Source organism: Tripterygium wilfordii, unplaced genomic scaffold, assembly GCF_013401445.1.
Source record: "Tripterygium wilfordii isolate XIE 37 unplaced genomic scaffold, ASM1340144v1 ctg49, whole genome shotgun sequence".
Lineage (NCBI taxonomy): Eukaryota > Viridiplantae > Streptophyta > Magnoliopsida > Celastrales > Celastraceae > Tripterygium > Tripterygium wilfordii.
Window position 1 is genome coordinate 73,359 of NW_024056402.1, and position 25,602 is coordinate 98,960.

A 25,602-nucleotide genomic window follows, 5' to 3' on the forward strand; every position below is an offset into this window, starting at 1 on the left:
TCACAATAGCATTTGATGCCAACTGTAGCTCACTTTTCAATTAACCATGGAGCATCTATAACATGCTATATATCATTCAAGTTCTTTAAAATAAGTTCAAAAACATATATTTCATCAAACGAGCATAGTGACCAAATATATGGTCCTTGACATTAGTTCCAAAGTTTCCTTTCACATGTGAGAACACAACTCCCCCTTGAATGATGCAGAGAATTAGTCATAACAATTTGATAAAAAAAATGGGATTAATCAATCAAAGATATCAAGAATTCAATGACATCAACTTTTATGCACAATGTCTCTTTTCGGATTAAACTTACCCAAGTTATAATCTTCAAAGTAAGCCATATTCATTTTGAGTAACCTATACTAAACTCCCATAGATCTCTTTTCAATGCCATTTTTATAGATGGATCATTTTAGACTCAAATTTTAAAACTCTCAAGCAATTCAATCAAAGACATATATATTATCAAAATCATTCTATTTGACACAATTACGTCAACCATTTCATATATGCAATCAATCATTTCATGTAATCAAGCAACTCATGGAATCAAATAGTTCATGCAATGTACCATATTAAAGATAGAATAAGGCTTTAGAGTTGACCATAGGAACCCCTTGTTGATCTAGCTGAAACCTCATAAGATGTATCTTCAAAGGTTTGCTTCTTTTGGGTGTAGTATGGCACTAGCTGATTCTATAGTTTCCATATGCTCTTTTTGTCCACTTTGCATCTTATTTACTTAGCTTGAACACTTGAAGCTTTGAACACCTTGTTCATGTGAATGTTCTCATGGCTTGCATCAATACCTCTCAAGATTGTGGAGCAAGTTTCTTAAAACCTGTTTCTTTTTACTATGCACAAAAGACTTAACCAAGAGTTATACCATTAAAATTTAAGAACAAGACATATCAATATCACTCTTGATCTTAAGAATATGAAATAATGATTATTTTATTATTTTCCTTATATATACAGAATAATCATCACATATATGATTTTCGTTAACTTTCAACCTAGGTAAGCTTCATACCAGATTTCTAGCATGCAAATTTTCTCAAAGTTGACATGCCAATATGACCTAATCTTCTATGTCAATGTAATGCACAATCACTAGAAGCAATCAAACAAGTTAAACTACTACTTAAAGATTCAAAATCAATAACATACACATTGCCACTTCTAGAACCAGCAACTACCAATTCTTTTAACTTATTTTTAATCAAGTATTTGCCCTTTTTGAACTTTACCACAAATCCTTTATCAGCTAGTTGACTAATGCTAATGAGATTAAATGATAAACCACTCACATACAACACACCATCTATGGCAAAGGAAGAATTACCTACGGAACCATTTCCAAGAATTCTACCTTTGGAGTTATCTCCAAATGTGATGTTTCCACCATGTTTCTTTTTAGTGAAGGTAGTGAACATGGTTGGATTTCCAGTCATATGCCTAGAACATCCACTATCAAGATACCATTCTCCACTCTTGAATTCTGTTTTTAAGCATACCTTTAAAATAAAATCAATGAAGCTTAGGTATCCAAACCTTGGATCCTTTAGGGTTAGTCACATTAGCAATAATATGCACACCATACATAGATTCAACATAAGCATTTATATCATCATTTCTCATGCCTTTAGGTACCCAATACCTTTTCAATTTAAATACACCTGGCCTTGGGTGTGAAACCCTAGCTCTTAGGAGCTTGGCCCTTTGGGCAGCCACAATAGAGGTTCTACCCATGGCACTTGTGCCACTTAAACTCTCATTTAGCTTCATTGGATCATATCCAATTCCACTCTTATCCAAATAATGCCTTTGAGAAGAAAATAGCAAATCCAATTTTTCAGAACTTGTACAAAATTGTGAGAATTTCATTTCAAGCAATTGGTTCTTTTCATTTAGATTTTCTACTTCAGATTTCAAATTTGTGAGTTTATCAAGCATTTTGGATTCATACTCTTCCCAAGACAGTATTTCACTATCTAACTCTTTTACTCTTTCTTGCATTTCATCAAATTCACGTAACTTTTGTAATTGTAAATCAGTTATGCCTTGACATGTGTGTTCTTTAAGTGCTTCAATTTCCATCACAAGATCATCAATATTACCAGCAAGATCATTACATGTAATATCTAAATCATCATGCTTAGTCTTCAATTCTACACAATCATGCAGATGCACCTTTTCAATTTTCTTTAGTCTAGAAATTTCCTTTTTAGCTAGCTTGTATTTAAGCATTAGAGATTCATGAAATTCACATAATTGAGCATATGCATCAGATAATGAATCAAAACATTGAGATTCAGAAACACTTACTACCTCATCTTGACTAGATGAGACTTCAGCCGATTTTGCCATTAAACACAATTTGGCTGTGTGATCTTCCTCTTCTTCACTTGATGAGCCATCTGAGCTAGTGTTATCCCATGTAGCTTTAAAGGCCTTCTTCTCTTTCTTTCCTTTTCCTTTAAACTTCTTCTTTGAAGGTTTTGGGCATTCAGCAATCAAGTGACCTGTTTTGCCACATCTAAAACATGTTAGTTCATTTTTCTTACCCTTAAAGTTACCCTTTCTCTTGAAGCCTCCTTGCTTCTGAAATTTCATAAACTTTCTGAAATTTCTTGCAATTTGTGTCTCCTCATCTTCATCACTTGAGCTATCCGAATTAGCAGCAAGTGCTATTCCTTTTCTTCTAGGTGTCTCATCCTCTTCTTCATACTTCTTTAGCTCAATCTCATGTGTCATTAAGCTCCCAATGAGTTCCTCCAACTTCAAGGTCTGCAAGTCCTTTGCCTCTTGGATTGCGGTGACTTTGTCTTTCCATGTCTTTGGTAAGCTCCTTAGTACCTTTTGAACTCTATCTGCATTTGAGTACACTTTACCAAGACTTTGCAATTCATTACAAATGGTGGTTAGACGAGCAAACATATCAGAAATGCATTCATTTGGTTTCATCTTAAACAATTCATAGTCATGTACAAGCATATTTATCTTAGTATCCTTTACTTGACTAGTTCCTTCATGTTTAAGCTCTAGCATGCACCAAATCTCCCTAGCACTTTTACAAGTTGAAATATGATCAAATTCAGCTCTAATTAATGCACAATGTAAGATGTTTACAGCTCTATCATTTAGACTAACCAATTTCTTATCTTCCATTGTCCATTCACTTCTTTCTTTATCGACAAGTGTGTCTCCTGATTTCTTCTTAGGCCTATGTGGACCATACTCTATTACATCCCATAAATCTAAGTCAATTGATCTTATAAAAATTCTCATCCTAGTTTTCCAAAAACCATAGTCTTTTCCATTGAAAAATGGAGGTCTGTTCATAGAGAGACCTTCAGCCTCACCATGAGATGTTGTGAATGCCATTTACGCTAGTAGAGTGTTAATTCTAATTTCTAGCTAGTCCTTGCTCCGATACCAATTGTAGGACCTAGGCGACACAAGAGGGGGGGGTGAATTGTGTCCCCAAATTCCAACTGGGAATCCCCTTACTTTTAAACAGAAAATAGACCACAAAAACAAAGACACAAAGTACAGAAGTTGGTCTTTACTAGTATAGCCCTAACCGGTTCAAATCAATTTCAGTTTCAGATGCAATATCTTAATCCAAAATGATAGGGCAAGTAGAACACAACTATATAAGATGTATATAAACGAATATATATGATATAAGATGCTAGGATTTTAGTAATCAACACACTAATTCAGAATTTCATAAAGTAGGTTAAAGGGGCTGAAATATCAATATTAAGAACAATATATTTAGATGTGAACCGAAAATCAAGCTTTAACTCTAAACCATCAACCAACTGAAATTAGAGCATAATAAGTACCAGATTATGAAAACAGTTCAGAATATCAATATTAGAATGCTTAGAAAAGTTTTGACCAATATAAACACAAAATGGGCAGATTTGATTTTGCAAGTATTGAGTAGAGAAATGAACTTTCAAATTCAAGTCACCCAAAATTATCACAAGATAATCGAATGATCAAGAATTATGAATGGCAGTATTGAACAAGTAAATAATCAAAGCATGCAAAACAATAAACAAGCAAAAAGTAAAGCACACGATGATTTATAGTAGTTCGGAGCACCCTCCTACGTCTACTACCTAAGCACCCTTGCTTAGGATTTTCAAATCCACTAGGATAAATAGTTTCCTCAAGAAACCAACAACTCACAGAGGGTTTTTACAAGTCACCCTTAAACTTTTTACAACCTCACAAGGTAAGGGATACAATTTTAGGCTCTAGGTTCCACTCTAGTGTTTAACCAACAAGGTTTGAGGGAACTCTCACAAATTTGACAAAGGCTCACAGGTAGGATTGAAATATAAAGTGTCGGAGAGCTTTTTAGTAACAACAATATATGCTTGTAGAACTAGACTTGGAAGACTTGGCCTTTTGCTGGAGAGAAAGAGAGCTTGAGAGAATAGGCTATGTAGCTTGTAGCAAGTCTTGTGTCTTCTCCTCTTGTATGGATGGCTATTTATAGGAAAGCCAAGTAGAGATAGTTGAGAGCATCCCTTGATCTTCTCATCTTCACTTGAACTTTGAATTTGAATGTAGTTTTTGAAAACAAACTTGATATTCTCCTTTTATAGTGCAACAGCCTTTCTTTGAACAATTCTACCAACAAACTTGATTTCCTCCATTCAAATGTATCAATCTCTTGTCTTTGAATGTAGACAACATACTTGGCCATGTTCACCGAAGATTTTCGTCCATTTAAGTCTCTTGTTGAAGAAATGCAACCACTTGATCATAACAGCTCCATTTTGACTTGAATGAGATCTTTACCAACATGACTTTTGAAATTGGCTTCATCTTCTTTCAAATTTCAGCCAATCAAAGCTCCTTTGAAGATATCTCCTCAGCTTTAACTTTGAAAATTTGATTTCAAGGACTTGAATCTCTCTCTTGGTTATCTCCTCATAAGTTGCAACAAACTTTGATTTTGATCTTCAAAAAATACAGCAACACATCTTGAACCTTGCCACATTCTTGTTCTTGTACACTGAATTTCGAAAATCATGCAACAACCTTGACTTGATTTTGAATTTCGAATTTCGAATCTCCAACTTTGAATTTCGAATCCTCTCTTTAAATTTTGAATGTAGTTTGTTGAAATCTCCATCAAATACTCTCCATAAAGTGCTTGTCTGAAATTGACACAGCTTGTCTTAATTGGACACACCTTGTCTGAAATGAACACTTCTTGTCTGAATTCGACATTTTCAACATTCACCTTCTAGTGGATTTGCAAGAGTGCTTAGGATTTTCATAGCTTGTCCTAAGTCTTACGAGACTATTCTTGGACAGCCGGATTACTACGACTCTTGTCTTAACCTGAAAACCCTTAAGATATGCTTGTAAACTCATTTGAGCTTCATGCTTGAACCATAGGTTAGTTGAGTTCAAATAATCAAAATTAGAGCATATAACATCATAATATATATGGACTTATGTACATATAAGTTTCCAGCTCAAACAAATATCATTTAGTCACATAAGCACTCAATTAAGACAAATAAACATAATTTTCGGATATGAACTAGGGCACAGCTTTTCAGCTACTAAACGGCAGAATTTGTTATTCATTCCTTCAAGCAAAATGTTCCTTATGATGTGATTAATGTCTCTGTAAAAATTCAGCTCATTTAGATGTCATTTGATATAAAAACGATCGTTGAGTTCACAACTAGTTTTAAAACACTTGAATGAAAAACCAATTAAGAGAAGTCTCAAATTCAATCAATTTACCATCAAATTCATCACAAAGATCATGTAATCAAATAGCATAGCATGATACAATCATCAAAACAAAAAAATATAGGACCTTTGGTCCAACAGAATTGAGCATCCCTAAGGCATCAAAATGGACCGTTATACTCTATTTAGTGTTCTTCGAAGTCCTAACTTGCTAGTTTAGCTTTTGGACATCGTTTCGTTAGGTAAAGAAGCCAATAGACCAAGTTCTGTTCAAAATTGCACGGAACGTGAAAAACTTGTCGTTGCGTAGAATTGAGCATTCCTAAGGCATCAAAATGGACCGTTATACTCTATTTAGTGTTCTTCGAAGTCTTAACTTGCTAGTTTAGCTTTTGGACATCGTTTCGTTAGGTAAAGAAGCCAATAGACCAAGTTCTGTTCAAAATTGCACGGAACGTGAAAAACTTGTCGTTGCGTATAATTGAGCATTCCTAAGGCATCAAAATAGACCGTTATACTCTATTTAGTGTTCTTAGAGGACTTAACTTGCTAGTTTAGCTTTTGGACATCGTTTCGTTAGGTAAAGAAGCCAATAGACCAAGTTAAGTTCAAAATTGCACGAAACGTTAAAAACTTGTCTATGCATAGAATTGAGCATTCCTAAGGCATCAAAATGGACCATTATACTCTATTTAGTGTTCTTCGAAGTCTTAACTTGCTAGTTTAGCTTTTGGACAACGTTTCGTTAGGTAAAGAAGCCAATAGACCAAGTTAAGTTCAAAATTGCATGAAACGTGAAAAACTTGATCATGCATAGAATTGAGCATTCCTAAGGCATCAAAATAGACGTTATACTCTATTTAGTGTTCTTCGAAGTCTTAACTTGCTAGTTTAGCTTTTGGACATCGTTTCGCTAGGTAAAGAAGCCAATAGACCAAGTTAAGTTCAAAAGTGCACGAAACGTGAAAAACTTGTCCATGCAGAGAATTGAGCATTCCTAAGGCATCAAAATAGACCGTTATACTCTATTTAGTGTTCTTAGGAGACTTAACTTGCTAGTTTAGCTTTTGGACAACGTTTCGTTAGGTAAAGAAGCCAATAGACCAAGTTAAGTTCAAAATTGCATGAAACGTGAAAAACTTGATCATGCATAGAATTGAGCATTCCTAAGGCATCAAAATAGACCGTTATACTCTATTTAGTGTTCTTCGAAGTCTTAACTTGCTAGTTTAGCTTTTGGACATCGTTTCGTTAGGTAAAGAAGCCAATAGACCAAGTTAAGTTCAAAATTCCACGAAACGTGAAAAACTTGTCTATGCATAGAATTGAGCATTCCTAAGGCATCAAAATGGACAGTTATACTATATTTATTGTTCTTCGAAGTCTTAACTTGCTAGTTTAGCTTTTGGACATCGTTTCATTTGGTAAAGAAGCCAATAGACCAAGTTAAGTTCAAAATTGCACAAAACGTAAGAAAACTTGTCTATGCATAGAATTGAGCATTCCTAAGGCATCAAAATGGACAGTTATACTCTATTTATTGTTCTTCGAAGTCTTAACTTGCTAGTTTAGCTTTTGGACATCGTTTCGTTTGGTAAAGAAGCCAATAGACCAAGTTCTGTTCAAAATTGCACGGAACGTGAAAAACTTGTCGTTGCGTAGAATTGAGCATTCCTAAGGCATCAAAATGGACCGTTATACTCTATTTAGTGTTCTTCGAAGTCTTAACTTGCTAGTTTAGCTTTTGGACATCGTTTCGTTATGTAAAGAAGCCAATAGACCAAGTTCTGTTCAAAATTGCACGGAACGTGAAAAACTTGTCGTTGCGTAGAATTGAGCATTCCTAAGGCATCAAAATAGACCGTTATACTCTATTTAGTGTTCTTGGAGGACTTAACTTGCTAGTTTAGCTTTTGGACATCGTTTCGTTAGGTAAAGAAGCCAATAGACCAAGTTAAGTTCAAAATTGCACGAAACGTGAAAAACTTGTCTATGCATAGAATTGAGCATTCCTAAGGCATCAAAATGGACCGTTATACTCTATTTAGTGTTCTTCGAAGTCTTAACTTGCTAGTTTAGCTTTTGGACATCGTTTCGGTAGGTAAAGAAGCCAATAGACCAAGTTATGTTCAAAATTGCACGAAACGTGAAAAACTTGTCGTTGCGTAGAATTGAGAATTCCTAAGGCATCAAAATAGACCGTTATACTCTATTTAGTGTTCTTAGAAGACTTAACTTGCTAGTTTAGCTTTTGGACATCGTTTCGTTAGGTAAAAAAGCCAATAGACCAAGTTAAGTTCAAAATTGCACGGAACGTGAAAAACTTGTCGTTGCGTAGAATTGAGCATTCCTAAGGCATCAAAATGGACCGTTATACTCTATTTAGTGTTCTTCAAAGTCTTAACTTGCTAGTTTAGCTTTTGGACATCATTTCGTTAGGTAAAGAAGCCAATACACCAAGTTAAGTTCAAAATTGCACGAAACGTGAAAAACTTGTCCATGCATAGAATTGAGCATTCCTAAGGCATCAAAATAGACCGTTATACTCTATTTAGTGTTCTTAGAAGACTTAACTTGCTAGTTTAGCTTTTGGACAACGTTTCGTTAGGTAAAGAAGCCAATAGACCAAGTTAAGTTCAAAATTGCATGAAACGTGAAAAACTTGATCATGCATAGAATTGAGCATTCCTAAGGCATCAAAATAGACCGTTATACTCTATTTAGTGTTCTTCGAAGTCTTAACTTGCTAGTTTAGCTTTTGGACATCGTTTCGTTAGGTAAAGAAGCCAATAGACCAAGTTAAGTTCAAAATTCCACGAAACGTGAAAAACTTTTCTATGCATAGAATTGAGCATTCCTAAGGCATCAAAATAGATAGTTATACTCTATTTATTGTTCTTCGAAGTCTTAACTTGCTAGTTTAGCTTTTGGACATCGTTTCGGTAGGTAAAGAAGCCAATAGACCAAGTTATGTTCAAAATTGCACGAAACGTGAAAAACTTGTCGTTGCGTAGAATTGAGAATTCCTAAGGCATCAAAATAGACCGTTATACTCTATTTAGTGTTCTTAGAAGACTTAACTTGCTAGTTTAGCTTTTGGACATCGTTTCGTTTGGTAAAAAAGCCAATAGACCAAGTTAAGTTCAAAATTGCACGAAACGTGAAAAACTTGTCTATGCATAGAATTGAGCATTCCTAAGGCATTAAAATGGACCGTTATACTCTATTTAGTGTTCTTCAAAGTCTTAACTTGCTAGTTTAGCTTTTGGACATCATTTCGTTAGGTAAAGAAGCCAATACACCAAGTTAAGTTCAAAATTGCACGAAACGTGAAAAACTTGTCCATGCATAGAATTGAGCATTCCTAAGGCATCAAAATAGACCGTTATACTCTATTTAGTGTTCTTAGAAGACTTAACTTGCTAGTTTAGCTTTTGGACAACGTTTCGTTAGGTAAAGAAGCCAATAGACCAAGTTAAGTTCAAAATTGCATGAAACGTGAAAAACTTGATCATGCATAGAATTGAGCATTCCTAAGGCATCAAAATAGACCGTTATACTCTATTTAGTGTTCTTCGAAGTCTTAACTTGCTAGTTTAGCTTTTGGACATCGTTTCATTAGGTAAAGAAGCCAATAGACCAAGTTAAGTTCAAAATTCCACGAAACGTGAAAAACTTGTCTATGCATAGAATTGAGCATTCCTAAGGCATCAAAATGGATAGTTATACTCTATTTATTGTTCTTCGAAGTCTTAACTTGCTAGTTTAGCTTTTGGACATCGTTTCATTTGGTAAAGAAGCAAATAGACCAAGTTAAGTTCAAAATTGCACAAAACGTAAGAAAACTTGTCTATGCATAGAATTGAGCATTCCTAAGGCATCAAAATGGACAGTTATACTCTATTTATTGTTCTTCGAAGTCTTAACTTGCTAGTTTAGCTTTTGGACATCGTTTCGTTTGGTAAAGAAGCCAATAGACCAAGTTAAGTTCAAAATTGCACAAAACGTAAGAAAACTTGTCTATGCATAGAATTGAGCATTCCTAAGGCATCAAAATGGACCGTTATACTCTATTTAGTGTTCTTCGAAGTCTTAACTTGCTAGTTTAGCTTTTGGACATCGTTTCGGTAGGTAAAGAAGCCAATAGACCAAGTTATGTTCAAAATTGCACGAAACGTGAAAAACTTGTCGTTGCGTAGAATTGAGAATTCCTAAGGCATCAAAATAGACCGTTATACTCTATTTAGTGTTCTTAGAAGACTTAACTTGCTAGTTTAGCTTTTGGACATCGTTTCGTTTGGTAAAAAAGCCAATAGACCAAGTTAAGTTCAAAATTGCACGAAACGTGAAAAACTTGTCCATGCATAGAATTGAGCATTCCTAAGGCATCAAAATAGACCGTTATACTCTATTTAGTGTTCTTAGAAGACTTAACTTGCTAGTTTAGCTTTTGGACAACGTTTCGTTAGGTAAAGAAGCCAATAGACCAAGTTAAGTTCAAAATTGCATGAAACGTGAAAAACTTGATCATGCATAGAATTGAGCATTCCTAAGGCATCAAAATAGACCGTTATACTCTATTTAGTGTTCTTCGAAGTCTTAACTTGCTAGTTTAGCTTTTGGACATCGTTTCGTTAGGTAAAGAAGCCAATAGACCAAGTTAAGTTCAAAATTCCACGAAACGTGAAAAACTTGTCTATGCATAGAATTGAGCATTCCTAAGGCATCAAAATGGATAGTTATACTCTATTTAGTGTTCTTCGAAGACTTAAATTGCTAGTTTAGCTTTTGGACAACATTTCGTTAGGTAAAGAAGCCAATAGACCAAGTTAAGTTCAAAATTGCACGAAACGTAAAAAAACTTGTCTATGCATAGAATTGAGCATTCCTAAGGCATCAAAATGGACCGTTATACTCTATTTAGTGTTCTTCAAAGTCTTCACTTGCTAGTTTAGGTTTTGGACATCGTTTCGGTAGGTAAAGAAGCCAATAGACCAAGTTATGTTCAAAATTGCACGAAACGTGAAAAACTTGTCGTTGCGTAGAATTGAGCATTCCTAAGGCATCAAAATGGACCGTTATACTCTATTTAGTGTTCTTCGAAGTCTTAACTTGCTAGTTTAGCTTTTGGACATCGTTTCGTTAGGTAAAGAAGCCAATAGACCAAGTTAAGTTCAAAATTGCACGAAACGTGAAAAACTTGTCGATGCATAGAATTGAGCATTCCTAGGGCATCAAAATGGACAGTTATACTCTATTTATTGTTCTTCGAAGTCTTAACTTGCTAGTTTAGCTTTTGGAAATCGTTTTGTTTGGTAAAGAAGCCAATAGACCAAGTTAAGTTCAAAATTGCACAAAACGTAAGAAAACTTGTCTATGCATAGAATTGAGCATTCCTAAGGCATCAAAATGGACCGTTATACTCTATTTAGTGTTCTTCGAAGTCTTAACTTGCTAGTTTAGCTTTTGGACATCGTTTCGGTAGGTAAAGAAGCCAATAGACCAAGTTATATTCAAAATTGCATGAAACGTGAAAAACTTGTCGTTGCGTAGAATTGAGCATTCCTAAGGCATCAAAATAGACCGTTATACTCTATTTAGTGTTCTTAGAAGACTTAACTTGCTAGTTTAGCTTTTGGACATCGTTTCGTTAGGTAAAGAAGCCAATAGACCAAGTTAAGTTCAAAATTGCACGAAACGTGAAAAACTTGTCTATGCATAGAATTGAGCATTCCTAAGGCATCAAAATGGACCATTATACTCTATTTAGTGTTCTTCAAAGTCTTAACTTGCTAGTTTAGCTTTTGAACATCATTTCGTTAGGTAAAGAAGCCAATAGACCAAGTTAAGTTCAAAATTGCATGAAACGTGAAAAACTTGATCATGCATAGAATTGAGCATTCCTAAGGCATCAAAATAGACCGTTATACTCTATTTAGTGTTCTTAGAAGACTTAACTTGCTAGTTTAGCTTTTGGACATCGTTTCGTTGGGTAAAGAAGCCAATAGACCAAGTTAAGTTCAAAATTGCACGAAACGTTAAAAACTTGTCTATGCATAGAATTGAGCATTCCTAAGGCATCAAAATGGACCGTTATACTCTATTTAGTGTTCTTAGAAGACTTAACTTGCTAGTTTAGCTTTTGGACATCGTTTCGTTGGGTAAAGAAGCCAATAGACCAAGTTAAGTTCAAAATTGCACGAAACGTTAAAAACTTGTCTATGCATAGAATTGAGCATTCCTAAGGCATCAAAATGGACCGTTATACTCTATTTAGTGTTCTTCGAAGTCTTAACTTGCTAGTTTAGCTTTTGGACATCGTTTCGTTAGGTAAAGAAGCCAGTAGACCAAGTTAAGTTCAAAATTGCATGAAACGTGAAAAACTTGATCATGCATAGAATTGAGCATTCCTAAGGCATCAAAATCGACCGTTATACTCTATTTAGTGTTCTTCGAAGTCTTAACTTGCTAGTTTAGCTTTTGGACATCGTTTCGTTAGGTAAAGAAGCCAATAGACCAAGTTAAGTTCAAAATTCCACGAAACGTGAAAAACTTGTCTATGCATAGAATTGAGCATTCCTAAGGCATCAAAATGAATAGTTATACTCTATTTATTGTTCTTCGAAGTCTTAACTTGGTAGTTTAGCTTTTGGACATCGTTTCGTTTGGTAAAGAAGCCAATAGACCAAGTTAAGTTCAAAATTGCACAAAACGTAAGAAAACTTGTCTATGCATAGAATTGAGCATTCCAAAGGCATCAAAATGGACCGTTATACTCTATTTAGTGTTCTTCGAAGTCTTAACTTGCTAGTTTAGCTTTTGGACATCGTTTCGGTAGGTAAAGAAGCCAATAGACCAAGTTATGTTCAAAATTGCACGAAACGTGAAAAACTTGTCGTTGCGTAGAATTGAGCATTCCTAAGGCATCAAAATAGACCGTTATACTCTATTTAGTGTTCTTCGAAGACTTAAATTGCTAGTTTAGCTTTTGGACAACATTTCGTTAGGTAAAGAAGCCAATAGACCAAGTTAAGTTCAAAATTCCACGAAACGTGAAAAACTTGTCTATGCATAGAATTGAGCATTCCTAAGGCATCAAAATGGACAGTTATACTCTATTTATTGTTCTTCGAAGTCTTAACTTGCTAGTTTAGCTTTTGGACATCGTTTCGTTAGGTAAAGAAGCCAATAGACCAAGTTAAGTTCAAAATTGCACGAAACGTAAAAAAACCTGTCTATGCATAGAATTGAGCATTCCTAAGGCATCAAAATGGACCGTTATACTCTATTTAGTGTTCTTCAAAGTCTTCACTTGCTAGTTTAGGTTTTGGACATCGTTTCGGTAGGCAAAGAAGCCAATAGACCAAGTTATGTTCAAAATTGCACGAAACGTGAAAAACTTGTCGTTGCGTAGAATTGAGCATTCCTAAGGCATCAAAATGGACCGTTATACTCTATTTAGTGTTCTTCGAAGTCTTAACTTGCTAGTTTAGCTTTTGGACATCGTTTCGTTAGGTAAAGAAGCCATTAGACCAAGTTAAGTTCAAAATTGCACGAAACGTGAAAAACTTGTCGATGCATAGAATTGAGCATTCCTAGGAAATCAAAATGGACAGTTATACTCTATTTATTGTTCTTCGAAGTCTTAACTTGCTAGTTTAGCTTTTGGAAATCGTTTCGTTTGGTAAAGAAGCCAATAGACCAAGTTAAGTTCAAAATTGCACAAAACGTAAGAAAACTTGTCTATGCATAGAATTGAGCATTCCTAAGGCATCAAAATGGACCGTTATACTCTATTTAGTGTTCTTCGAAGTCTTAACTTGCTAGTTTAGCTTTTGGACATCGTTTCGGTATGTAAAGAAGCCAATAGACCAAGTTATATTCAAAATTGCATGAAACGTGAAAAACTTGTCGTTGCGTAGAATTGAGCATTCCTAAGGCATCAAAATAGACCGTTATACTCTATTTAGTGTTCTTCGAAGACTTAAATTGCTAGTTTAGCTTTTGGACAAGATTTCGTTAGGTAAAGAAGCCAATAGACCAAGTTAAGTTCAAAATTCCACGAAACGTGAAAAACTTGTCCATGCATAGAATTGAGCATTCCTAAGGCATCAAAATGGACAGTTATACTCTATTTATTGTTCCTCGAAGTCTTAACTTGCTAGTTTAGCTTTTGGACATCGTTTCGTTAGGTAAAGAAGCCAATAGACAAAGTTAAGTTCAAAATTGCACGAAACGTAAAAAAACTTGTCTATGCATAGAATTGAGCATTCCTAAGGCATCAAAATGGACCGTTATACTCTATTTAGTGTTCTTCGAAGTCTTAACTTGCTAGTTTAGCTTTTGGACATCGTTTCGGTAGGTAAAGAAGCCAATAGACCAAGTTATGTTCAAAATTGCACGAAACGTGAAAAACTTGTCGTTGCGTAGAATTGAGCATTCCTAAGGCATCAAAATAGACCGTTATACTCAATTTAGTGTTCTTCAAAGTCTTAACTTGCTAGTTTAGCTTTTGGACATCATTTCGTTAGGTAAAGAAGCCAATACACCAAGTTAAGTTCAAAATTGCACGAAACGTGAAAAACTTGTCCATGCATAGAATTGAGCATTCCTAAGGCATCAAAATAGACCGTTATACTCTATTTAGTGTTCTTAGAAGACTTAACTTGCTAGTTTAGCTTTTGGACAACGTTTCGTTAGGTAAAGAAGCCAATAGACCAAGTTAAGTTCAAAATTGCATGAAACGTGAAAAACTTGATCATGCATAGAATTGAGCATTCCTAAGGCATCAAAATAGACCGTTATACTCTATTTAGTGTTCTTCGAAGTCTTAACTTGCTAGTTTAGCTTTTGGACATCGTTTCGTTAGGTAAAGAAGCCAATAGACCAAGTTAAGTTCAAAATTCCACGAAACGTGAAAAACTTGTCTATGCATAGAATTGAGCATTCCTAAGGCATCAAAATGGATAGTTATACTCTATTTAGTGTTCTTCGAAGACTTAAATTGCTAGTTTAGCTTTTGGACAACATTTCGTTAGGTAGAGAAGCCAATAGACCAAGTTAAGTTCAAAATTCCACGAAACGTGAAAAACTTGTCTATGCATAGAATTGAGCATTCCTAAGGCATCAAAATGGACAGTTATAAACTATTTATTGTTCTTCGAAGTCTTAACTTGCTAGTTTAGCTTTTGGACATCGTTTCGTTAGGTAAAGAAGCCAATAGACCAAGTTAAGTTCAAAATTGCACGAAACGTAAAAAAACTTGTCTATGCATAGAATTGAGCATTCCTAAGGCATCAAAATGGACCGTTATACTCTATTTAGTGTTCTTCAAAGTCTTCACTTGCTAGTTTAGGTTTTGGACATCGTTTCGGTAGGTAAAGAAGCCAATAGACCAAGTTATGTTCAAAATTGCACGAAACGTGAAAAACTTGTCGTTGCGTAGAATTGAGCATTCCTAAGGCATCAAAATGGACCGTTATACTCTATTTAGTGTTCTTCGAAGTCTTAACTTGCTAGTTTAGCTTTTGGACATCGTTTCGTTAGGTAAAGAAGCCAATAGACCAAGTTAAGTTCAAAATTGCACGAAACGTGAAAAACTTGTCGATGCATAGAATTGAGCATTCCTAGGGCATCAAAATGGACAGTTATACTCTATTTATTGTTCTTCGAAGTCTTAACTTGCTAGTTTAGCTTTTGGAAATCGTTTCGTTTGGTAAAGAAGCCAATAGACCAAGTTAAGTTCAAAATTGCACAAAACGTAAGAAAACTTGTCTATGCATAGAATTGAGCATTCCTAAGGCATCAAAATGGACCGTTATACTCTATTTAGTGTTCTTCGAAGTCTTAACTTGCTAGTTTAGCTTTTGGACATCGTTTCGGTAGGTAAAGAAGCCAATAGACCAAGTTATATTCAAAATTGTATGAAACGTGAAAAACTTGTCGTTGCGTAGAATTGAGCATTCCTAAGGCATCAAAATAGACCGTTATACTCAATTTAGTGTTCTTAGAAGACTTAACTTGCTAGTTTAGCTTTTGGACATCGTTTCGGTAGGTAAAGAAGCCAATAGACCAAGTTATGTTCAAAATTGCACGAAACGTGAAAAACTTTTCGTTGCGTAGAATTGAGAATTCCTAAGGCATCAAAATAGACCGTTATACTCTATTTAGTGTTCTTAGAAGACTTAACTTGCTAGTTTAGCTTTTGGACATCGTTTCGTTAGGTAAAAAAGCCAATAGACCAAGTTAAGTTCAAAATTGCACGAAACGTGAAAAACTTGTCTATGCATAGAATTGAGCATTCCTAAGGCATCAAAATGGGCCGTTACACTCTATTTACTGTTCTTCGAAGTCTTAACTTGCTAGTTTAGCTTTTGGACAACGTTTCGTTAGGTAAAGAAGCCAGTAGACCAAGTTAAGTTCAAAATTGCATGAAACGTGAAAAACTTGATCATGCATAGAATTGAGCATTCCTAAGGCATCAAAATAGACCGTTATACTCTATTTAGTGTTCTTCGAAGTCTTAACTTGCTAGTTTAGCTTTTGGACATCGTTTCGTTAGGTAAAGAAGCCAATAGACCAAGTTAAGTTCAAAATTCCACGAAACGTGAAAAACTTGTCTATGCATAGAATTGAGCATTCCTAAGGCATCAAAATAGATAGTTATACTCTATTTATTGTTCTTCGAAGTCTTAACTTGCTAGTTTAGCTTTTGGACATCGTTTCGGTAGGTAAAGAAGCCAATAGACCAAGTTATGTTCAAAATTGCACGAAACGTGAAAAACTTGTCGTTGCATAGAATTGAGAATTCCTAAGGCATCAAAATAGACCGTTATACTCTATTTAGTGTTCTTAGAAGACTTAACTTGCTAGTTTAGCTTTTGGACATCGTTTCGTTTGGTAAAAAAGCCAATAGACCAAGTTAAGTTCAAAATTGCACGAAACGTGAAAAACTTGTCTATGCATAGAATTGGGCATTCCTAAGGCATCAAAATAGACCGTTATACTCTATTTAGTGTTCTTCAAAGTCTTAACTTGCTAGTTTAGCTTTTGGACATCATTTCGTTAGGTAAAGAAGCCAATACACCAAGTTAAGTTCAAAATTGCACGAAACGTGAAAAACTTGTCCATGCATAGAATTGAGCATTCCTAAGGCATCAAAATAGACCGTGATACTCTATTTAGTGTTCTTAGAAGACTTAACTTGCTAGTTTAGCTTTTGGACAACGTTTCGTTAGGTAAAGAAGCCAATAGACCAAGTTAAGTTTAAAATTGCATGAAACGTGAAAAACTTGATCATGCATAGAATTGAGCATTCCTAAGGCATCAAAATAGACCGTTATACTCTATTTAGTGTTCTTCGAAGTCTTAACTTGCTAGTTTAGCTTTTGGACATCGTTTCGTTAGGTAAAGAAGCCAATAGACCAAGTTAAGTTCAAAATTCCACGAAACGTGAAAAACTTGTCTATGCATAGAATTGAGCATTCCTAAGGCATAAAAATGGATAGTTATACTCTATTTAGTGTTCTTCGAAGACTTAAATTGCTAGTTTAGCTTTTGGACAACATTTCGTTAGGTAAAGAAGCCAATAGACCAAGTTAAGTTCAAAATTCCACGAAACGTGAAAAACTTGTCTATGCATAGAATTGAGCATTCCTAAGGCATCAAAATGGACAGTTATACTCTATTTATTGTTCTTCGAAGTCTTAACTTGCTAGTTTAGCTTTTGGACATCGTTTCGTTAGGTAAAGAAGCCAATAGACCAAGTTAAGTTCAAAATTGCACGAAACGTAAAAAACTTGTCTATGCATAGAATTGAGCATTCCTAAGGCATCAAAATGGACCGTTATACTCTATTTAGTGTTCTTCAAAGTCTTCACTTGCTAGTTTAGGTTTTGGACATCGTTTCGGTAGGTAAAGAAGCCAATAGACCAAGTTATGTTCAAAATTGCACGAAACGTGAAAAACTTGTCGTTGCGTAGAATTGAGCATTCCTAAGGCATCAAAATGGACCGTTATACTCTATTTAGTGTTCTTCGAAGTCTTAACTTGCTAGTTTAGCTTTTGGACATCGTTTCGTTAGGTAAAGAAGCCAATAGACCAAGTTAAGTTCAAAATTGCACGAAACGTGAAAAACTTGTCGATGCATAGAATTGAGCATTCCTAGGGCATCAAAATGGACAGTCATACTCTATTTATTGTTCTTCGAAGTCTTAACTTGCTAGTTTAGCTTTTGGACATCGTTTCGTTAGGTAAAGAAGCCAATAGACCAAGTTAAGTTCAAAATTGCACGAAACGTAAAAAAACTTGTCTATGCATAGAATTGAGCATTCCTAAGGCATCAAAATGGACCGTTATACTCTATTTAGTGTTCTTCAAAGTCTTCACTTGCTAGTTTAGGTTTTGGACATCGTTTCGGTAGGTAAAGAAGCCAATAGACCAAGTTATGTTCAAAATTGCACGAAACGTGAAAAACTTGTCGTTGCGTAGAATTGAGCATTCCTAAGGCATCAAAATGGACCGTTATACTCTATTTAGTGTTCTTCGAAGTCTTAACTTGCTAGTTTAGCTTTTGGACATCGTTTCGGTAGGTAAAGAAGCCAATAGACCAAGTTATATTCAAAATTGCATGAAACGTGAAAAACTTGTCGTTGCGTAGAATTGAGCATTCCTAAGGCATTAAAATAGACCGTTATACTCTATTTAGTGTTCTTAGAAGACTTAACTTGCTAGTTTAGCTTTTGGACATCGTTTCGTTAGGTAAAGAAGCCAATAGACCAAGTTAAGTTCAAAATTGCACGAAACGTGAAAAACTTGTCTATGCATAGAATTGAGCATTCCTAAGGCATCAAAATGGACCATTATACTCTATTTAGTGTTCTTCAAAGTCTTAACTTGCTAGTTTAGCTTTTGGACATCATTTCGTTAGGTAAAGAAGCCAATAGACCAAGTTAAGTTCAAAATTGCATGAAACGTGAAAAACTTGATCATGCATAGAATTGAGCATTCCTAAGGCATCAAAATAGACCGTTATACTCTATTTAGTGTTCTTCGAAGTCTTAACTTGCTAGTTTAGCATTTGGACATCGTTTCGTTAGGTAAAGAAGCCAATAGACCAAGTTAAGTTCAAAATTCCACGAAACGTGAAAAACTTGTCTATGCATAGAATTGAGCATTCCTAAGGCATCAAAATGGATAGTTATACTCTATTTATTGTTCTTCGAAGTCTCAACTTGCTAGTTTAGCTTTTGGACATCGTTTCATTTGGTAAAGAAGCCAATAGACCAAGTTAAGTTCAAAATTGCACAAAACGTAAGAAAACTTGTCTATGCATAGAATTGAGCATTCCTAAGGCATCAAAATGGACAGTTATACTCTATTTAGTGTTCTTCGAAGTCTTAACTTGCTAGTTTAGCTTTTGGACATCGTTTCGTTAGGTAAAGAAGCCAATAGACCAAGTTAAGTTCAAAATTGCACGAAACGTAGAAAAACTTGTCTATGCATAGAATTGAGCATTCCTAAGGCATCAAAATGGACCGTTGTACTCTATTTAGAGTTCTTCGAAGTCTTAACTTTCTAGTTTAGCTTTTGGACATCGTTTCGGTAGGTAAAGAAGCCAATAGACCAAGTTAATGTTCAAAATTGCACGAAACGTGAAAAACTTGTCGTATGCGTAGAATTGAGCATTCCTAAGGCATCAAAATAGACCGTTATACTCTATTTAGTGTTCTTAGAAGTCTTAACTTGCTAGTTTAGCTTTTGGACATCGTTTCGTTAGGTAAAGAAGCCAATAGGCCAAGTTAAGTTCAAAATTGCACGAAACGTGAAAAACTTGTCGATGCATAGAATTGAGCATTCCTAAGGCATCATAATGGACCGTTATACTCTATTTAGTGTTCTTCGAAGTCTTAACTTGCTAGTTTAGCTTTTGGACATCGTTTCGTTAGGTAAGAAGCCAATAGACCAAGTTAAGTTCAAAATTGCATGAAACGTGAAAAACTTGATCATGCATAGAATTGAGCATTCCTAAGGCATCAAAATCGACCGTTATACTCTATTTAGTGTTCTTCGAAGTCTTAACTTGCTAGTTTAGCTTTTGGACATCGTTTCGTTAGGTAAAGAAGCCAATAGACCAAGTTAAGTTCAAAATTGCCACGAAACGTGAAAAACTTGTCTATGCATAGAATTGAGCATTCCTAAGGCATCAAAATGGACTAGTTATACTCTATTTATTGTTCTTCGAAGTCTTAACTTGCTAGTTTAGCTTTTGGACATCGTTTCGTTAGGTAAAGAAGCCAATAGACCAAGTTAAGTTCAAAATTGCACGAAACGTAGAAAAACTTGTCTATGCATAGAATTGAGCATTCCTAAGGCATCAAAATGGACCGTTATACTCTATTTAGTGTTCTTCGAAGTCTTAACTTGCTAGTTTAGCTTTTGGACATCGTTTCGGTAGGTAAAGAAGCCAATAGACCAAGTTAATGTTCAAAATTGCACGAAACGTGAAAAACTTGTCGTTGCGTAGAATTGAGCATTCCTAAGGCATCAAAATAGACCGTTATACTCTATTTAGTGTTCTTCGAAGACTTAACTTGCTAGTTTAGCTTTTGGACAACAGTTTCGTTAGGTAAAGAAGCCAATAGACCAAGTTAAGTTCAAAATTCCACGAAACGTGAAAAACTTGTCTATGCATAGAATTGAGCATTCCTAAGGCATTAAAATGGACAGTTATACTCTATTTAGTGTTCTTCGAAGTCTTAACTTGCTAGTTTAGCTTTTGGACATCGTTTCGTTTGGTAAAGAAGCCAATAGACCAAGTTAAGTTCAAAATTGCACGAAACGTAAAAAAACTTGTCTATGCATAGAATTGAGCATTCCTAAGGCATCAAAATGGACCGTTATACTCTATTTAGTGTTCTTCGAAGTCTTAACTTGCTAGTTTAGCTTTTGGACATCGTTTCGGAAGGTAAAGAAACCAATAGACCAAGTTATGTTCAAAATTGCACGAAACGTGAAAAACTTGTCGTTGCGTAGAATTGAGCATTCCTAAGGCATCAAAATGGACCGTTATACTCTATTTAGTGTTCTTCGAAGTCTTAACTTGTTAGTTTAGCTTTTGGACATCGTTTCGTTAGGTAAAGAAGCCAATAGACCAAGTTAAGTTCAAAATTGCACGAAACGTGAAAAACTTGTCTATGCATAGAATTGAGCATTCTTAAGGCATCAAAATGGACAGTTATACTCTATTTAGTGTTCTTCGAAGTCTTAACTTGTTAGTTTAGCTTTTGGACATCGTTTCGTTAGGTAAAGAAGCCAATAGACCAAGTTAAGTTCAAAATTGCACGAAACGTGAAAAACTTGTCTATGCATAGAATTGAGCATTCCTAAGGCATAAAAATGGACCGTTATACTCTATTTAGTGTTCTTCGAAGTCTTCACTTGCTAGTTTAGGCTTTTGGACATCGTTTCGGTAGGTAAAGAAGCCAATAGACCAAGTTAATGTTCAAAATTGCACGAAACGTGAAAAACTTGTCGTATGCGTAGAATTGAGCATTCCTAAGGCATCAAAATGGACCGTTATACTCTATTTAGTGTTCTTCGAAGTCTTAACTTGCTAGTTTAGCTTTTGGACATCGTTTCGGTAGGTAAAGAAGCCAATAGACCAAGTTATAGTTCAAAATTGCATGAAACGTGAAAAACTTGTCGTATGCAGTAGAATTGAGCATTCCTAAGGCATTCAAAATAGACCGTTATACTCTATTTAGTGTTCTTAGAAGACTTAACTTGCTAGTTTAGCTTTTGGACATCGTTTCGTTAGGTAAAGAAGCCAATAGACCAAGTTAAGTTCAAAATTGCACGAAACGTGAAAAACTTGTCTATGCATAGAATTGAGCATTCCTAAGGCATCAAAATGGACCAGTTATACTCTATTTAGTGTTCTTCGAAAGTCTTAACTTGCTAGTTTAGCTTTTGGACATCAGTTTCGTTAGGTAAAGAAGCCAATAGACCAAGTTAAGTTCAAAATTGCATGAAACGTGAAAAACTTGATCATGCATAGAATTGAGCATTCCTAAGGCATCAAAATAGACCGTTATACTCTATTTAGTGTTCTTCGAAGTCTTAACTTGCTAGTTTAGCATTTGGACATCGTTTCGTTAGGTAAAGAAGCCAATAGACCAAGTTAAGTTCAAAATTGCCACGAAACGTGAAAAACTTGTCTATGCATAGAATTGAGCATTCCTAAGGCATCAAAATGGACTAGTTATACTCTATTTATTGTTCTTCGAAGTCTTAACTTGCTAGTTTAGCTTTTGGACATCGTTTCAGTTAGGTAAAGAAGCCAATAGACCAAGTTAAGTTCAAAATTGCACGAAACGTAGAAAACTTGTCTATGCATAGAATTGAGCATTCCTAAGGCATCAAAATGGACAGTTATACTCTATTTAGTGTTCTTCGAAGTCTTAACTTGCTAGTTTAGCTTTTGGACATCGTTTCGTTAGGTAAAGAAGCCAATAGACCAAGTTAAGTTCAAAATTGCACGAAACGTAGAAAAACTTGTCTATGCATAGAATTGAGCATTCCTAAGGCATCAAAATGGACCGTTATACTCTATTTAGTGTTCTTCGAAGTCTTAACTTGCTAGTTTAGCTTTTGGACATCGTTTCGTTAGGTAAAGAAGCCAATAGACCAAGTTAATGTTCAAAATTGCACGAAACGTGAAAAACTTGTCGTTGCGTAGAATTGAGCATTCCTAAGGCATCAAAATAGACCGTTATACTCTATTTAGTGTTCTTAGAAGATCTTAACTTGCTAGTTTAGCTTTTGGACATCGTTTCGTTGGGTAAAGAAGCCAATAGACCAAGTTAAGTTCAAAATTGCACGAAACGTGAAAAACTTGTCTATGCATAGAATTGAGCATTCCTAAGGCATCATAATGGACCGTTATACTCTATTTAGTGTTCTTCGAAGTCTTAACTTGCTAGTTTAGCTTTTGGACATCGTTTCGTTAGGTAAGGAAGCCAGTAGACCAAGTTAAGTTCAAAATTGCATGAAACGTGAAAAACTTGATCATGCATAGAATTGAGCATTCCTAAGGCATCAAAATCGACCGTTATACTCTATTTAGTGTTCTTCGAAGTCTTAACTTGCTAGTTTAGCTTTTGGACATCGTTTCGTTAGGTAAAGAAGCCAATAGACCAAGTTAAGTTCAAAATTCCACGAAACGTGAAAAACTTGTCTATGCATAGAATTGAGCATTCCTAAGGCATCAAAATGGATAGTTATACTCTATTTATTGTTCTTCGAAGTCTTAACTTGCTAGTTTAGCTTTTGGACATCGTTTCGTTTGGTAAAGAAGCCAATAGACCAAGTTAAGTTCAAAATTGCACGAAACGTAAAAAAACTTGTCTATGCATAGAATTGAGCATTCCTAAGGCATCAAAATGGACCGTTATACTCTATTTAGTGTTCTTCGAAGTCTTAACTTGCTAGTTTAGCTTTTGGACATCGTTTCGGTAGGTAAAGAAGCCAATAGACCAAGTTATGTTCAAAATTGCACGAAACGTGAAAAACTTGTCGTTGCGTAGAATTGAGCATTCCTAAGGCATCAAAATGGACCGTTATACTCTATTTAGTGTTCTTCGAAGACTTAACTTGCTAGTTTAGCTTTTGGACAACGTTTCGTTAGGTAAAGAAGCCAATAGACCAAGTTAAGTTCAAAATTCCACGAAACGTGAAAAACTTGTCTATGCATAGAATTGAGCATTCCTAAGGCATCAAAATGGACAGTTATACTCTATTTATTGTTCTTCGAAGTCTTAACTTGCTAGTTTAGCTTTTGGACATCGTTTCGTTTCGTAAAGAAGCCAATAGACCAAGTTAAGTTCAAAATTGCACGAAACGTAAAAAAAACTTGTCTATGCATAGAATTGAGCATTCCTAAGGCATCAAAATGGACCGTTATACTCTATTTAGTGTTCTTCGAAGTCTTCACTGGCTAGTTTAGCTTTTGGACATCGTTTCGGTAGGTAAAGAAGCCAATAGACCAAGTTAAGTTCAAAATTGCACGAAACGTGAAAAACTTGTCGTTGCGTAGAATTGAGCATTCCTAAGGCATCAAAATGGACCGTTATACTCTATTTAGTGTTCTTCGAAGTCTTAACTTGCTAGTTTAGCTTTTGGACATCGTTTCGTTAGGTAAAGAAGCCAATAGACCAAGTTAAGTTCAAAATTGCACGAAACGTGAAAAACTTGTCTATGCATAGAATTGAGCATTCCTAAGGCATCAAAATGGACAGTTATACTCTATTTAGTGTTCTTCGAAGTCTTAACTTGCTAGTTTAGCTTTTGGAAATCGTTTCGTTAGGTAAAGAAGCCAATAGACCAAGTTAAGTTCAAAATTGCACGAAACGTAGAAAAACTTGTCTATGCATAGAATTGAGCATTCCTAAGGCATCAAAATGGACCGTTATACTCTATTTAGTGTTCTTCGAAGTCTTAACTTGCTAGTTTAGCTTTTGGACATCGTTTCGGTAGGTAAAGAAGCCAATAGACCAAGTTATAGTTCAAAATTGCACTGAAACGTGAAAAACTTGTCGTTGCGTAGAATTGAGCATTCCTAAGGCATCAAAATAGACCGTTATACTCTATTTAGTGTTCTTCGAAGACTTAAATTGCTAGTTTAGCTTTTGGACAACAGTTTCGTTAGGTAAAGAAGCCAATAGACCAAGTTAAGTTCAAAATTGCCACGAAACGTGAAAAACTTGTCTATGCATAGAATTGAGCATTCCTAAGGCATCAAAATGGACAGTTATACTCTATTTATTGTTCTTCGAAGTCTTAACTTGCTAGTTTAGCTTTTGGACATCGTTTCGTTAGGTAAAGAAGCCAATAGACCAAGTTAAGTTCAAAATTGCACGAAACGTAAAAAAACTTGTCTATGCATAGAATTGAGCATTCCTAAGGCATCAAAATGGACCGTTATACTCTATTTAGTGTTCTTCGAAAGTCTTAACTTGCTAGTTTAGCTTTTGGACATCGTTTCGGTAGGTAAAGAAGCCAATAGACCAAGTTATGTTCAAAATTGCACGAAACGTGAAAAACTTGTCGTTGCGTAGAATTGAGCATTCCTAAGGCATCAAAATGGACCGTTATACTCTATTTAGTGTTCTTCGAAGTCTTAACTTGCTAGTTTAGCTTTTGGACATCGTTTCGTTAGGTAAAGAAGCCAATAGACCAAGTTAAGTTCAAAATTGCACGAAACGTGAAAAACTTGTCGATGCATAGAATTGAGCATTCCTAAGGGCATCAAAATGGACAGTTATACTCTATTTATTGTTCTTCGAAGTCTTAACTTGCTAGTTTAGCTTTTGGAAATCGTTTCGTTAGGTAAAGAAGCCAATAGACCAAGTTAAGTTCAAAATTGCACGAAACGTAGAAAACTTGTCTATGCATAGAATTGAGCATTCCTAAGGCATCAAAATGGACCGTTATACTCTATTTAGTGTTCTTCGAAGTCTTAACTTGCTAGTTTAGCTTTTGGACATCGTTTCGGTAGGTAAAGAAGCCAATAGACCAAGTTATATTCAAAATTGCATGAAACGTGAAAAACTTGTCGTTGCGTAGAATTGAGCATTCCTAAGGCATCAAAATAGACCGTTATACTCAATTTAGTGTTCTTAGAAGACTTAATTTGCTAGTTTAGCTTTTGGAAATCGTTTCGGTAGGTAAAGAAGCCAATAGACCAAGTTATGTTCAAAATTTCACGAAACGTGAAAAACTTGTCGTTGCGTAGAATTGAGAATTCCTAAGGCATCAAAATAGACCGTTATACTCTATTTAGTGTTCTTAGAAGACTTAAC

The 25,602-nt window shown here is 35.2% G+C and overlaps 1 protein-coding gene across 1 annotated transcript; it reads right to left on the bottom strand.

Moving 5' to 3' along the window:
- Positions 1 to 1,101: 1,101 nt before the first annotated feature.
- Positions 1,102 to 3,394, bottom strand: LOC119994963. Its single transcript, XM_038841301.1, has 2 exons — positions 1,687 to 3,394; positions 1,102 to 1,508 (listed from the first exon to the last, which is right to left on the bottom strand). Exons 1-2 carry the CDS (start codon positions 3,392 to 3,394, stop codon positions 1,102 to 1,104), a joined length of 2,115 nt encoding a protein of 704 aa, XP_038697229.1.
- Between the last annotated feature and the right edge of the window lie 22,208 nt (positions 3,395 to 25,602).

Coding starts and splice junctions, on each gene's coding strand:
- LOC119994963 (XM_038841301.1), bottom strand. CDS start 3,394: ATGGCATTCACAACATCTCATGGTGAGGCTGAAGGTCTCTCTATGAAC. Junction 1,509..1,686: donor GGTTTCACACCCAAGGCCAG/GTGTATTTAAAT, acceptor GCTTAAAAACAG/AATTCAAGAGTGGAGAATGG.